At 64.5% G+C, this 14,617-nt stretch overlaps 2 protein-coding genes across 12 annotated transcripts in view; one reads left to right on the forward strand and one right to left on the reverse strand.

Annotated features, from left to right (window-relative positions):
• UCKL1 (uridine-cytidine kinase 1 like 1) overlaps positions 1–5,313 on the forward strand; it is an 11,915-nt gene extending 6,602 nt beyond the window's left edge. For 3 of the 7 annotated variants that reach the window (XM_029221302.1, XM_029221301.1, XM_029221304.1), the window contains exons 4-16: positions 115–285; positions 367–438; positions 1,170–1,359; positions 1,440–1,501; positions 2,126–2,142; positions 2,750–2,962; positions 3,948–4,046; positions 4,139–4,232; positions 4,319–4,381; positions 4,464–4,586; positions 4,692–4,799; positions 4,870–5,026; positions 5,113–5,313. In XM_029221302.1, the coding sequence (XP_029077135.1) occupies positions 115–285; positions 367–438; positions 1,170–1,359; positions 1,440–1,501; positions 2,126–2,142; positions 2,750–2,962; positions 3,948–4,046; positions 4,139–4,232; positions 4,319–4,381; positions 4,464–4,586; positions 4,692–4,799; positions 4,870–5,026; positions 5,113–5,192 (1,449 nt within the window). In that variant the 3' untranslated portion in view covers positions 5,193–5,313. Of the gene's footprint in view, positions 1–114; positions 286–366; positions 439–1,169; positions 1,360–1,439; positions 1,502–2,125; positions 2,143–2,749; positions 2,963–3,228; positions 3,249–3,947; positions 4,047–4,138; positions 4,233–4,318; positions 4,382–4,463; positions 4,587–4,691; positions 4,800–4,869; positions 5,027–5,112 lie in introns of all 7 variants that reach the window. The other 4 variants (XM_029221305.1, XM_029221307.1, XM_029221303.1 and 1 more) reach the window with 3 other exon arrangements.
• Positions 5,314–10,522: 5,209 nt separating this feature from the next.
• DNAJC5 (DnaJ heat shock protein family (Hsp40) member C5) overlaps positions 10,523–14,617 on the reverse strand; it is a 30,785-nt gene continuing 26,690 nt past the window's right edge. For all 5 annotated transcript variants that reach the window (XR_003793193.1, XM_029220938.1, XM_029220937.1 and 2 more), the window contains one exon: positions 10,523–14,488. Coding sequence is in view for 4 of the 5 variants with exons in the window: in XM_029220938.1 (XP_029076771.1) it covers positions 14,385–14,488 (104 nt within the window). In the remaining variant the exon portion in view is untranslated. The remainder of the gene's footprint in view (positions 14,489–14,617) is intronic.

The following is a 14,617-nucleotide window of genomic DNA, read 5'->3' on the forward strand; positions in this document are numbered from 1 at the left end:
GCGCCTTTCCCCCCCCCGCCGTGCCTCCCCCCCCCGCAGAGGCTCCTCCCCCCGCAGGTGCCCCTCCCCCCCCAGGGGCCCCCCCCCCCCCCGCAGATGCTCCTCCCCTTGCAGGTGCTCACCAGGCAGCAGCAGGAGCAGGCCGCCCACAACAACTTCAACTTCGACCACCCAGATGCCTTTGATTTTGACCTCATCATCTCCACCCTCAAGAAGCTGAAGCAAGGCAAGAGTGTCAAGGTGCCCATCTACGACTTCACTACCCACAGCCGGAAGAAGGACTGGGTATATATGCCCTTGGGCCCAGCTGCACGGGGCTGGCGCAGGGGCCTCGGGGCCGCCTCAACACACACGGTTCCTTTGCAGAAGACGCTCTACGGTGCAAACGTCATCATTTTCGAGGGCATCATGGCCTTTGCTGACAAGACACTGCTGGAGGTGAGGATGGGTTCCAGGACGGATGGCCTGGCTCCCTGATCCTCCCGTGGGACTCCCCTTACACTTGCCTGCATCTCTGTCCCGTGCCGTAGCCCCAGAGTTGGGTGAGGAGCAGCCTTGGCTCCTGAATCTCACCCCCCGAGTCAGGGCTTCGGCTGCTCTTCTCTGGGGTCCACGTGGCTGCCGGGGTCAGAGCGATGTTGGTGGGTGTGGGTTCACCTGTGGGTGTGCATGTGTGTATTCTTGCCTGGGAGGGAGCCAGCCTCCTGCATCTGCACTGCTTGTGAGGACATCCTCTCCCCTGGGAGGCTCTGGGCAGCTGCCCCAGGTGTGACCCACTCCGGGCCAGGCCTTGGGAGCCACCTTCCCCACCCTGCTGGGGCCCGAGGGGGCAGAGCCGGCTACACCCTTGTCCTTGCTCCTTCGCTGGTCCGGAGTGTGAGTGTGCTCAGGCCCCAGGAACCCCACTGCTCGCCACGCCCGCACACGCTCAACACTCCACGTGCAATGCACACCCGCCCCCCCACGCAGCCACACCACACGCTCCCCCTGCCCCCGCCCCATCCAGACCCGAACGGTGCCGCGCAGGCCTGGTCTGCTCCTGGGCCCACACGCAGACCAGATGTCTCTGCCAGAGGCCGTCCCCTGGTGCTCACTCTGGTCCTGCTGGTGACAGGGCCTTGGAGCCTCTTGTGTCAGGCCCTCTTCAGCAACTCACTCTCCCCGTCCAGCTCCTGGACATGAAAATCTTCGTGGACACGGACTCTGACATCCGCCTCGTGCGGCGGCTGCGCCGTGACATTAGCGAGCGGGGCCGGGACATCGAGGGTGTCATCAAGCAGTACAACAAGTTTGTGAAGCCCGCCTTCGATCAGTACATCCAGCCCACCATGCGCGTGGCGGACATCGTGGTGCCCCGGGGTGAGCCTGCGGCCCACCTTGGCGGGGGAGGGCGGGGGCGGGCAAGGCCGGACCTCACCCTCCCTCCTGTCCCGGCCCAGGGAGTGGGAACACGGTGGCCATCGATCTGATCGTGCAGCACGTGCACAGCCAGCTAGAAGAGGTGAGCCGGCGCCCGGGCTCCCGCGGCCCCGCCAGCCCCGCTCCCCACTGCCACCGCCCACGGCCACCTGCCTGGGCGGCGCCCACGTTTACTGCCCCGTCGTGTGCCGGCCAGAGGCAGCTGGGCTCCCTGAGGGACCTTGGGGCACGGAGTATCTCCAGCGCCCCCAGCCTGAGCTGGGCCTCGCACGGAAGGGTGCACTCCTGTCCCTCCAAACCCTTTTGGGCCACCGTTGGTTTCTGGTGCTGAGTCCCACGTCCTGAGCATCCTAGGAGGTCACACACCCCGGGCCGGCCGAGGGCGCCGCCCACCCCTCGGTCAGGCTTCACGATGGGGTGCTCGGGGCCTGCGGAACAGAGCCCCAAGGGTCCTGGCTCTGACAGCCCAGCCCAGAGGTGCCTACGCCAGAGGCCACAGGGAGCTGGCCCCCTCCCATGGCAGGCAGCCCCCTGGGACTCTCCCGCTACGGGGCTGCGGTGTGTCTGTTCCTGGGTGGGGGTGGCCTGGCTGGCTGAGGCACACGGTGGCGACAGGCCGTGCCGTCCGGTGACTTTGAGGTGAGCAGTGCTGCTATCACTGATGCCCCACCCCATTCCCTTGTGTCTCCCTGTGTCGCTGCCGCAGCGTGAGCTCAGTGTCAGGTAAGACTTCCCACACCTGTCTGCACAGACGGAGGCATTTCCAACATCCACAGGGAGCTCGGAGTCTGGGTTGTCACCCAGGCAGGCAGCGAGGTCCCCTCCCACCATGCCCACCCCCTGTGGTGGACCCACCCCCGGCACAGAAGGAGTGGTGTGGTGGCCGCCACACCGCTTCTACCTGCCCTTGCCAGTAGTCAAGGGAATTAAGGCCCAGAGAGGTTAAGGTGTTTGCCCAAGTTCACATAGCACCCTGACTCTAGGCTGGCCAGACCTCTCTGCAGGCTCTTGCCCGACTTGGGGCTGGTTGTGTGGGGTTGGACCCGAGGGCACAGCTGTCCTGAGCCAGCACCGCTGTGCCCCAGGGCAGTGGCCACAGGCCTGTCCTTCAGCAGCCAGAGGGCCTGGGTCTGCAGCTTCTCTGCTTGAGCTGAGGGGCGGGTCTTTACTCCCCCAAGCGGTGCTGAGGCACCCCACCCCCCGCATCCCGGCACCCCGGCCCACCCTGGCCCTGGAGCCGAGGCACAGAGAGCCAGGAGGAGCCCCCAGGAGTCCTGGGCTGCGCGTCCTTCCTGCCCACGAGAGGGATGGGGCGCCTGTCCCCACGCAGTGGTCGGCGGAGCTGGGAAGCACCAGACGGAGCCTCCAGCTCGAGCTGCATTGGAAATGCCTCCAGGCCCGGGCGCCGGCCTCCAGCTTCCTGCCCACGCATGAGTCTCCGCTTGCCTCTCACCCGGCCCGGGGCACCTGCGGGTCTGGCCACGTCATGTCCTCTGGGAGCCTTGTTTCAGAGAAATAAAAGTTTCCAGGAAGCGTGGCTGTGGTGGGTGGGAGGGAGGGACCCGCAGGGCCGAAAGCAGTGGACTCTCGGGTGCACGCGGGCCCGGGGGCGCGGGCTGCAGGGTCTCCCTGCCACCAACCCCGCCTCCTGCTCTTCCCTTCCCCAGGCCAGCCGGTGGCCACGGAGACCACCGTGCTCCCCGCTAAGTGGTCTTTTCTCTCTCTTCTTTTCCTCTTCTTTGTAAACCCTGGGGTCTCCTGCCCTGTTCCTTCCCTGACCTACTCTTCGCCTCTTCACGTGGTGGGCAGAGGAAGCTGCGCTGGGATCTGTGAGGACAGAGTGCTCTGGCCGTGGTGCTGCCTGCGCGCGGTGTGCCCGGCGCTCTGCAGGCTCTGCCCCGCCCCGCCCTCCTCTCCCTCCCCGCCCCGCCCTCCTCTCCCTCCCCGCCCCGCCCTCCCCTCCCTCTCCTCCCTCTCCTCCCGCCCCCCCACTCCGCCTCCTCCTCCCCGCCCCACCCCGCTCCAGGCTGGGGCAGCAGGGGCTGTGCGAAGCCAGCTCTGCCCGCCTCTCCTGAGGGGGCCGCACATCACCTGGGGGGAAGCCTTAGGCGGGGCTTGGCCCCAAAGCTCAGCTGTTTACCCAGGGAGAGGTGTCCTGAGGTTGGGGTCCAGATGCCCAGCTTGGGGGCTAAGATTCATCTGCACGTGTGAGGCCTCGCCCTCCCACTGCCAGGTCCTGAACGGGGAGGGGACCTGGAGCGGGAAGGGAGGCTCGCACCGCAGCCCCTGCTTCCTGCCTAACGGTCAGCTGCTCTGCCTTCCACCGTGTCTCTTAACCACTGCCTGGCTGTTACGGCGGAGGGCATCTCGGGATGGGGCCCTCCCTCCAGATCAGCCACTGGGAGGGTGGCCTCCACCCTGCACACCCACCGTGCCCACCACGACTGCCCCCTATAGTCTGCGGCGGGAGGATGGGGCTCTGCGGGAAGATGCCCCTTCTTGAGTCCCCAGTCGCTTTGTGTCCCCAGGGCCGCGCTGGCCTCAGCGCACCAGTGCCACCCCCTGCCCCGGACGCTGAGCGTCCTCAAGAGCACGCCGCAGGTGCGGGGCATGCACACCATCATCAGGTGAGGCCCGTCCCACTCCCCCGGCCTGGCGGGCGGGCGGGCGGGCGGGCGGGGCCGACCTTCGCTAACCCAGCCGGGCCCGCCGTTGGCAGGGACCGGGAGACCAGCCGCGACGAGTTCATCTTCTACTCCAAGAGGCTGATGCGGCTGCTCATCGAGCACGCGCTCTCCTTCCTGCCCTTCCAGGTGCGGGGCGGGGGGAGGGAGGGGGCCGGGGGAGTAGGGGGGAGGGGAGGCTCCTCGCGCTCACGCCCCGCCCCCGCCTTGCGCAGGACTGCGTCGTGCAGACCCCGCAGGGCCAGGACTACTCGGGCAAGTGCTACGCGGGGAAGCAGGTACCAGGGGCCCGACCTGGGCGTCAAGGGACTGGGGCGGCCGGAAGGCGGGGGTCTGGCTAGCTCAGCCTCGTCCCCCCAGATCACAGGCGTGTCCATCCTGCGGGCCGGTGAGACCATGGAGCCTGCGCTGCGGGCCGTGTGCAAGGACGTGCGCATCGGCACGATCCTCATCCAGACCAACCAGCTCACCGGGGAGCCCGAGGTGGGGGGCCTGGCGGACGGGGGGTCCGGTGGGGGGAGGGCGGGGCACGGGGAGCCCAGGTGCAGCCTTCGGTTTGGGCCGCCCTGACCCTGTGGCTGCCTGCAGCTCCACTACCTGCGGCTCCCCAAAGACATCAGTGACGACCACGTGATCCTGATGGACTGCACAGTGTCCACCGGCGCGGCGGCCATGATGGCGGTGCGGGTGCTGCTGGTGAGTGGGCGGGAGGGGGGCGGTGGGCGGGAGCGGGGCGGTGGGCCCAGCTCACGCCCTCGCCGCGCAGGACCACGACGTGCCCGAGGACAAGATCTTCCTGCTGTCGCTGCTCATGGCGGAGATGGGCGTCCACTCGGTGGCCTATGCCTTCCCGCGCGTGAGAATCATCACCACAGCGGTGGACAAGCGCGTCAACGATCTCTTCCGCATCATCCCCGGCATAGGTGAGGCTGCCCGGCCCTGTCAGTGACAGCTGGGGGGGGGCAGGTGGGCCTGAGCCCCCGCCACAAGGACCTGCTTCTTCCCCCAGGGAACTTCGGCGACCGCTACTTCGGGACTGACGCCGTCCCCGATGGCAGCGATGAGGAGGAAGGGGGCTCCGCGGGGTAGCCGCCCTCCCCGCCCCCAACCCCTCCTGCTTCCCCGGGGCTTACAGGGTAGAGATGTTAACTTATTTTAATTAAAAAACGTGTTACCGGTGTGCCTTGTCTAAACATTTTGTAAAATAAAACTTGAAAATTAAGCTGGGACTGGTTAGCTGGGGTGCGGGAGTGGTGTCCTGCCTGGGCCCTGGGCTTGGGGAGTGGCCCCCAGGGCTGCCCCAGTCCCCAAGCGGCGAGGCCACTGTGGAGAGAGAGGGACTGAGGAGCCTGGCCTCCGCTGGGTCCTGGTTGGGCCCCCGCCTTCCCCGCAGCAGGACAGGGGCTTCTGGTCTTGCACTTGGCTTTTCTCACCGTCCAGGGTCAGTGCAGATTTAGGAGAGGACAGAGCTGGGCCTGGGGCTCTGGGTCTTACAAGATGTCAACAGCCTCCACAGCCACTTCCCTCCCGCAGCACGTGTTTGTCCGCGGCGGGGGCGGCGGGGCGGGGCGGAAATGGGTGTGGGCGGGGCTGGAGGAAGGAGTGAGGAACCGGCCCTGGCCTCGCAGGAACCCCGCTTGCAGGGGATGTGGCCGGTGCCTCACTGAGCCGGCCACACCGCTCAGGGTCAGAAACCACATCCCGCCCTGCCTTCGCCGCTCCCGGGCAAGGGCACCGGCGAGGGTGCTGCCTGCCTGGCCCCACAGCCTGATGCCCATTGATTCGCCGCTGCTGCGGGTGAGCTCTCAGAAGCATCCCCCACCCGTCCTCCGCCTCCTGGCCTGGCTCTTGCCCTTTCCTGCCCTCCTGGTCTCCTCGGTTTCCCCTCACCTCACAAAGGCCATGTCATGGAAAAGCTTGTCATGGGGCGGGGACAGGAAGTCCCTGGGTGGGGACCAGGCCAAGGGCAGCAGATAAAGGCGGGAGCTTGTCCAGAGGTGGCCAGGCGCCAGGGTAGAGGAGTGACACAGCCCCGAGGTCAGCAGGAGGGGCCTCTCCTCCCCAACCTGGTGAGTGGACCCTCCCCCATATCTCCAGGGCCCCATTCGTTGGTTGGTTGGTTGGCTCATTCGTTCATCCTGCGCTCTGTGCCTGGAGCCTGGAGGCTGCAGCAGGCCTGGCCCTGCTCAGGTGCTGTGATGCGGCTGACGCCCTTCTGTCTGGCCAGCTCTTCCCAGGTGAGCAATGGGGCAAACCGTTGTTGATGAGCTGGGCAAGAGCTAGGTCGTCCTGGGAGGGGCCCCGAGTCCAGCTAGAGGATGAGCAGCTCCCACAGAAGAAATCAGACCCACATGTGCTCATGCATGTGCAGATGGCCACATGGCCCCAGACACACACGTGTGCGTGATGCAGCTCAGGGCCCCCACCTCACTCAGCCACCAGCCTCGGGGGGTGGGACGGCTTCCTTCCGCTTCTCGAGGGTCGGTGGTGGCCTAGGGCCGAGCCCTGCCTGCTCAGGCTGCGGTTCCTCATCAGAGACAGACGAGGTAGGGGAGTTCTTGGGCCACTTCCTGCCAGGACCCCAAGGGGTGGTAGAAGTGGGTCACCTTCCAAACAGCCCTGACAGAGGGTCTTCGGGGTGCCAATGGGAGGAAGGGGCAATCCCTCCAGCCCCTCCTGGTGCCAGAAACAGGACCAGGATCCAAGGTCCAAGGCTGTCCCGGGGACAGGGCTCGGCACAGCCGCTGGAAACATCGGGGGCTTCGCGTTTGGGAAGAAACCTTGGGTGGTGCCCTTCGGGGCCGCAGGAGCCCACCCCCAGGGAAAACCTCTCAGGCTGTGTGGCAGCTGGGACTGCTTAGCAGCCCCTGGTGTTGCCTTCCGGGCACCTGGGCTCCTGTGGGCCCAACAGAGGCCGAGGGGTTGGCGGGTAGCAGGAAGAAGCTGAGGGTGGAGCTGCAGCCTGCAGCCTCAGAGCCCGGGCCAGGACGGGGCGGGAGGCAGACCCGGAGCCCCTCCCTCACTTGTCCAGAAGTTCCTGGGACACAGGGTGAGGAGCCCAGAGGAGCAACGTGCCTGCTGAGGACCCATCAGCCACCTGGGCAGTGCCTCCAGGACTGTCCAACCTGAGAATGGTGAGCATCCAGGGGCAATCTCAGGTTCGTCAGCCCGCGAGGTGCTGCCCCCCCCCCCCCAGCAGCTGCCACGGGGCGAGGGGCACGTGCACTTGGGCAGTCGGCAGAAGGATCTGGCGGGTCGGTACCACCTGGGCAAGGACACCGCCCGTCACGGTGTCACCGATGGGCCACCTGGCATCAGAACGCACCCACAAGACGCCTGTATCCTGGGCCCCCCCTGACGCAGCCCTAAGTGCTCCAGGGTGAGGCCGAGGAAGGGGCACCTGTACAGGTCCCTGGGCCAGGGCCGGGGCACGACGCAGCCAGAGATGCTGCGGGCAGCTGGGAGACTTCCAGGCTCTCTGAGGTCAAGCTGAGGGCTTGTGGGTAGCAGGAAGGGAGGGGGCCGTGGATTCAGATGTGAAGGAACAGGGCAGGGGCAGCAGGTGGGTTTTAGCTGTGCTTGGGTTAGAAGGGTAAGAAAAGGGCAGCTAGCACGGGGTTCACGGGGACCCAGGTCTGTGACCCCGGGATGGGAGCTATGGCGATATCAGCAGCGACACATCCGCTGGGGTGGCCGCACTGCCGGGTGAGCGGGCTGGCCTAACTCCCCGCGCGGGGCCCCCGGCGCCCCTGGTCACCGATCGGCTGCCCACTGAGGGGCCCGAGAACCGCCCCGGCGTCACGTGTCCGGAGGTGGGACTGGCGCTGGCTTGGACCCTCCCCAACCGCCACCACGCCCCCCCCCCACCCCAGTCCCAGCGCGAGCGGAGTGTCCCGGCCCAGGGCTACTGGGGGCCACGCGCCCGGAAGGAAAGGGCCAGGGCCGAGTGGGCAGGGCTGGAGAGAGCCGCGGTCTCGGGCGCCGCGGGTGCTGCCTCGGGGCCCCCCGGAGTTCTGGGGAGTCCGAGCAGGGGGGTCTCCCTGAGGCCAGAGGGAGCCGAGTCCCCGGGACTTGGAGCGGGTGGGCGGCCCGGCGCGCCAGGGGCAGGGGCCGCCCCACAGCGATAGGTTCCTCCCGCCGGGACGGACCACACGGCGTCCTCGGGCCCGGAGCCCGACCGGGGAGACTCTTCTCCCCTCGGGCAGGTGACGCCAGGCGCGCCGGACCCCCGCCCCTCCTCGTGGCCACACCCCGCGCGCCCACGGGCGGGGCTGCCTTGTGGTGCTGCGAGTGGGGCGGGGAAGGGGGGCGGGAGGTCCGCCTAGGACCCTGCCCGCACGCTGCGACCCCGACGACCCCGACTTCAGCCAGAAGCTTCAGCCAGGGTCCTGGAACTGGGCACGGGAGGGCAAGGGGCATTGGGGGGACTTCGGATAGTCTTTCCGAAGTGCCATTCAGCCACGCCCGCGGCCCTCGGTCCCCCTAAACCAGGGCCAGTAGGGGCGGAGGTCCCGCTGCCCACCACCCTGAATGCGCATCATTAAGGGTTGGTGTCACGTTATCACGTCCTATTTCTATCCGTGTCCCAGACAGAAAATACTGAAAATAAGGAAAAACGTGTGAGGACGACAAGGCTGGCAGGGAGACGGGAAGGGGGCCTTCCTCTCTGTGGATGTGCAGGGCATTTGGGGCCACCAGTAAGGGAGGGCTTCCAGACGCCTGCCCAGCGATGGTCCCCGGCGAGGGCAGTGCAGCTCTGCTTCACCAGCCAGGAACTAAAACCCACCTGTGTCCTCAATGAACAAGACCACCAACCACTTGTGTTTTTAATTCATATGATATGTCCTGTACAGAAATTAACTAGACCTAGATGTAGCCACATGGATTGAGAAAAAAAAAAACCCTGCACTAAACGGACACTCACAGTGATTTAGTGCTGTACAATTTATGAAATCTTAGAAATCAGTGGTACGTGTTATTTATGGATGCTGAGACTGGTAGGCAGGGTTTAAAACCACAAACAGAAGTGAGCTGAAGTGCCTAGTGGGCCACCTCTGGGCCTGGGAGAGAGGTACAAATGGGTCTTCACTGTCATGTTTTCTTTTGTGGGAAACCTAAATTAAACTACTTCGTATTTGTTATGTACGAATAAAGAGTTTCAAGGTGTTTGTTACACAATTCTTAGTATTTTTAGGCTGTTTAGATTTTTTCAAATCATTTCCACCAGGCCCTTCGCTAAGGGCAAGGACACAGAAGGAAGACCCAGCGCCCCACCCGAGGGGGGCACAAGCACGAGGGACCAGCGCCCCCCGGGGTGTGGGAGGCGGCGCCTGCAGCCAGGCCTGGCGTTTCTGGAGGCACCTGCTCGCTACAGCCCTGCAGTGCGAGGTAGCCAGACCCCTGGGCCTCCTGGGTTAGGGTGGCCTCTCCCACCGAATGCCAGGGTCCTCGGGGCCTGAGCACCCCGATGTGTACAGAAGGGCACACGTGGTAGACGTGAAACCCCATGGACATACACGCCCTGAGGCAGAGATGGCGCCTCCTGCAAGAGGCCAAGAGTGGATGCTTGTCTCAGGTGGGAGACAGGCACAAAGGCACCTGCCTGCACCACGTCCAGGGGGGCCGTGGTGGTGCTCAGGCTGTCCCCTGCTCCTCTCTCCCTGCCGTCCAGGTGATGGGGGGGAGGTAAATCTCAGAACTCCCTGGGGGCCAGGTAGGACGACGGACCCTGCCTGGGAGATGCCAGAGGGCAGGGCCGGGTCACCAGCAGCTTGGAGACAACCCAGGAAGACGGGGCAGCGGTGTCCAGGCGTGAGCATACTGCACGCTGATGCCCTGGGTGGAGCAGGCAGAGGGATAGGAGCTGGACGTGGGCGGGGCTGCCCAAGGGGCAGAGGAGCTGGCCAGGTGCCCTCTGCGGTAGCCCCTTCCTGACTTCGTGCTGCCAGCTGAGGGCACGCCCAGGACTGGCCTGCTCTCCTGGAGAGCTGCAGCCCCGCTCACCCGGCCAGACAGCTGCTCACGAGCAGCAGGATGGAGGGGCCGCTGTCTGAGGGCGGCAGGGATGGTTCCCAGAGGCTGAGGTGGTAGGACGGTCAGCTGGGTGGATAGGAGGGGACAGTGGGACCAGTGGTTGTTGGCCACTGGCTTGCTGGCCGTGTCCCAGGAGGGCTCCAGGACCCACAGTCCAAGCTGCCCTTGGCGTGTGGCTCTCCCAGCTCGAACATTCCTTCCTTCACCCCAGTCGTGGTATTTAGAAAATGGAGGGGAGTCTGTCCACACTCAGACCAGGCAGGTGGTAGTGAGGTCCCAGCCCCCAGAGGACTCAGGAGGGCCGCCGAGGTCAGCTGCCCCCAGAGTGCAAGACTCCCCTAAAGCAGGATTATGCAGGGATCATTAAATAAAACATACACCCAGTCTGCAGTGAAAACATTTATTTTTTACAAGTTATCTTTATTATAGGTCAACATTCAGACATAAGAGACCATCACCATGGGAAACCACCGTGACCCTCCAGCCCAGCCCCAGGTGTGTGCGTGGGCTCAGGGCGGAGGTCGGTCCCAGCAGCAGGACACAGCAGCACACGGACGATCGCGGTCCACGCGCCTGCATTTAGCTTCTAACCATGACGCATACATGTTTCAGTGTAAACTGCTCCCCTCGCCCACCCTGAAACACCCTTATTTCCAGGGAGACAAAATCACCAAAAGCTGCTGCCCACAGGACCCCAGGCTCAGCCGCTTCCTCCCCGGGGACCCTCCAGGGTGGATCTGGGGTCAGAACAGAGACCCCTTTGAACGTGGCTTTGTCACTGATTGTATCTGATGCTTAGAAAATTGGTTTTAATGTTTCAGGGGAGGGAGGGGTTTCCAGCCGCTCACCTCTGGGTCAGGTGAGCCCCCAGGTATGGGTGTGACCTTGGCAGCCCTGCACCCTACCCTGGAGGAGCCGACACTGGCAGCGCTCGGACGCCCGGCCTGCCGTCCACACTGATTCCAGGGACACAACAGGGCCGCTGTTTCCTTCTGTGCACCTGGCAGAGGAGCTCGCCCAGACCCCCTGCTCCTGCCCCGACTCGTCAAGAAACCAGAGGCTGTTTGGGAGCCACTTTTATTGTACTGTCGCTTTGCCCCGGACGGCGGCGCTCACGCCGCTGGGTGATATATACATATACACATATGTACACACACTGCCCACACCTACAGCAGAGACGACGCCAACCGTGCTTGAAAGGACAGTAAAAATGTAGCTTTTGCCAATTCCACAGGAGAAGGAATCACAACCAAAATAGCAAAACAGGCGAGTCCTGTGTCACACGGGCTCACAGCTCAGAACGCTGGGAAAGGAGTGACATCAGTCACTGTTTCTCGCCCCTCACCACCACCGCCGCCCCCCGCGCTGTCCCCCTGGCGGGATGTGCTGAGAGCCAGGGAAGAACGGACCGGGCCCCTCCAGGGAGAGCCCACGAGCCGGTGCCCGCCCCCCTCACAGGTGGTCTCACACCAGGTGCCACGGAGGCTGCCCGTCTCCCCAGCGGGCACTGCACAAGCTCCCCTGGAACAGACTGCCCGCGGTTAGAACACGCCAGATGGTCCCGGCAGGGCCCCTCCCCAAGCAGGAGCCCTGTGGACACAGCACGCCTAAGGGGCCCCAGCGGCGCTGGCTGCTCGACTCGTCGGAGAAGTAGGAAAGCTCACGCACGAGCAGTAACGTCTACAGCAGGTTGAAAACAGAGAAACGCCCAGAAAGGACAAGAGACCACGTCACCAAGCGAAAACAGAAATGTACGCGCGGCAGCTCCCGTCTGCACCCTGCAGCCTCTCCCACGCTCCCGGCAGGCCACAGGCGGGCAGTGCTGTCAGAGCCTCAGGGCACCCGGCACTGGCCTCGGGGGCCCTGGAGCGAGGGCCGAAGCGCTCCTGTTCCCACCACAGCAGGAGAGGGTTGTCCCCTCCGCGCACGTGAACAGGGGGCCCTCCAGACACAACACCCCGCTCACCAGGGAAGCAGATGGGCCACACAAGGAAAAGGGAAATGCAACCAGGGACCTAGGTCTTCAGTCAGGGGGAGGGCCTGAAAGCAGAGACAGGGAAGTCTTTGAAAGGGTTTCTGCCTCCAAATCAACAAAGTGGACGTGTGTCGGGGTCAGGTGCGGGGGCGTGGTCCAGGCCCTGCGCCTGCAGCCCTCGCGGAGTCATCAGCTTCGCCTTGAGGATTGTTCTCATCACCGTCACGATTTATTTAGTTTTTACAAATTCTACAGGAGACTGGGTTCAACAAACCTCCGGACCTGCCCCTCTGGCCTCCAGGGGAGCATCACGTTTCTAGTGGACGATCAGAAAGATTCGGGAACCAAAAGACACCCGGCAGAGATCCGCCCTGACCTGCGTGATGCGCCTCGGAGTTTTCTGCCCACGAAGCAATGACACAGTCACCGTGGAAGGCGGCTGCCTACCTGAAGCCCAACCTCTGAACTTCGTGCTTGGCCACTCTAGGGAAAAACAACTCATTTCCTAAAGTTATTTCCAGAAACGTCAGGAAGGCCGACTAGGGCCTGCTCTCAGGCTGAATTCTTGCTGGCCTGGGATTGGCACCTAAGACTGTCCTAGTGTCTGGCCTGCTCCAGGGCAGGTCAAACAACGGATTTCTTGTCCTTCTGAGAGGCCGGATCTCAGCAGATTATTCCTCATTTAACATCAGCGCAGACCTCCCCTCTTGCTGACCGTCTTCGTGACTGTTTTCAAGGGCAAAACCCCAAACAAAACGGAACCCACAAGTGCCCACGGACCTGGTGCCTGCAGAGCCGGACGCTCACCCCACACAGCACCGTGAGGGCAGTGGGCAAGCCGGGGCCTGGGCGGGGCTGGGGTGGGGTGGTGGTAGTCAGTGGCTCGGGAAGGTGTCCTGGTGCGTCTGACCTCCTTGCGTGCAGCCCCTGCCCCACGGCCTTCCCTACGGGACATTCCGGAGGAGCCCAGCAGTCGCGAGGTGCATGATGGGAAGCCAGACCCACTTGGGCCACGCAGGTCCCGGGGCAGGTGCTGGTCTGGCACAGGCCCAGCACAGCCACGTCTCCAAGTCCTCAGAGCAGGGGCCACCCACAGGTCTGGACGCGGACAAGACAGACTGGCTTCCAACAGCCCACAGACGGTGCACGGACAGAGGTGAGCGGGGCTTATGTGGTCTGGCTGCGGGCTAACGAGCCCAAGGGCACCAGGGCCACTTGGGGACCCAACCCTGTGCCCTGAGTGTGCCTTTGGTCCAGCTGGTCCTTTCTCCGTGAGCCCGACATCTCTAGCTCTGCCCAAACCATCAACGACAGCCAAAGGGAGCAGTCGGAGGAAAGCGGGGGGGTGAGAGCTCTGGGAAGCACAGAGGGGAGGGCTGTGCAGCCCACTCGCCACGGGCAGCCTGGACTCCCAGCCCCTCTGACCACCGCTAATTGGGCCGCTGCTGCCATCTGTGGTTCTTAGAGGTTCAAAGAGCATTACCAAGAGGCCAGGTGGGCCTGAAGGAATGTGGGGGACGATGCAGGGAAGGGGAGAGTGGAGGCTGCGGAAGGGGCCCCTTCCATCCAGCTCATGGCCTGGGGACGTGTGGGAACGTCCCCACCCCGGGAGGGAACACACTCGAAGCACGGGGGCCTCAGGTCAGACATGAGAAACAACTGCTACAGGCTAAGCAGACGAGGTGAACGGGTCCCGCACAGACTGTCCCTGGTACGAAGCCACAGAAACGCCCCGGCGCTGGGAGAGTGGGCCCAGCTCCTTCCTGGCAGGTGAGTCCAGAGGCCCTGCCTGTGGCCACATGGTTGGCAGGCACGGGGCAGGGAGCAGACCCCACGGCTCCAGCCAGGCAGCACCTGCCTCAGGCCCCCATGGGCACGGGGAACGGAGCCCGAGCCCGCCTGACCGCGAGGGACCACACGGGCCGTCCAACCGCTGCGTCGACCTGCCCGAGAGCCCTGAGGCGGCCCCACGTCCGGGGAATACGGCCTGGCCGCAACACGCTCACAATACAGACAGACATGGAACGTAACCCTGCACATGCTATTAAAAAAGGAAACAACAGAAGAAGAAGACCGTAGCTAAACTGCTTTAAACACTGCATGCTACGCACTTCGTGTGTCAGGGATCGGCGGGTGGGCGGGCACAGAGGCGGGCTGGCGCTGCCCTCCCGGGGCCAGGGCGGCTCCCGCCCCACCTCTGGGACTACAGTCCATGATTCTAAGGTCGAGTGGCTGGGTGCTGACTGACCCTCGAATCACAGCTTCTCCTGAATTTAGTTGAACCCATCGGTGTGATAGCTGGGGTGGGAGTCGGCTGTGAGCTGGGTGGTCTCCGTGGCGGACGCCGGCTGGACGACGATCGGCGTGTCTGCGGCCTCTGAAAGCAAGCGACGCGCGGCCTCAGGTCGGGCCGGTGGGCCTCTCGGCCCCCGACACCGTCTCTGGGCGACACGCTCGGCCACCTGGTGGCTTGACCGGGGTCGGAGGTCGTAAGACAAGCGCCCAG

This window comes from Monodon monoceros, unplaced genomic scaffold (genome assembly GCF_005190385.1).
Source record: "Monodon monoceros isolate NGI ecotype Baffin Bay Population unplaced genomic scaffold, NGI_Narwhal_1 Super_Scaffold_13, whole genome shotgun sequence".
In the NCBI taxonomy this organism is placed as follows: Eukaryota; Metazoa; Chordata; class Mammalia; order Artiodactyla; family Monodontidae; genus Monodon; species Monodon monoceros.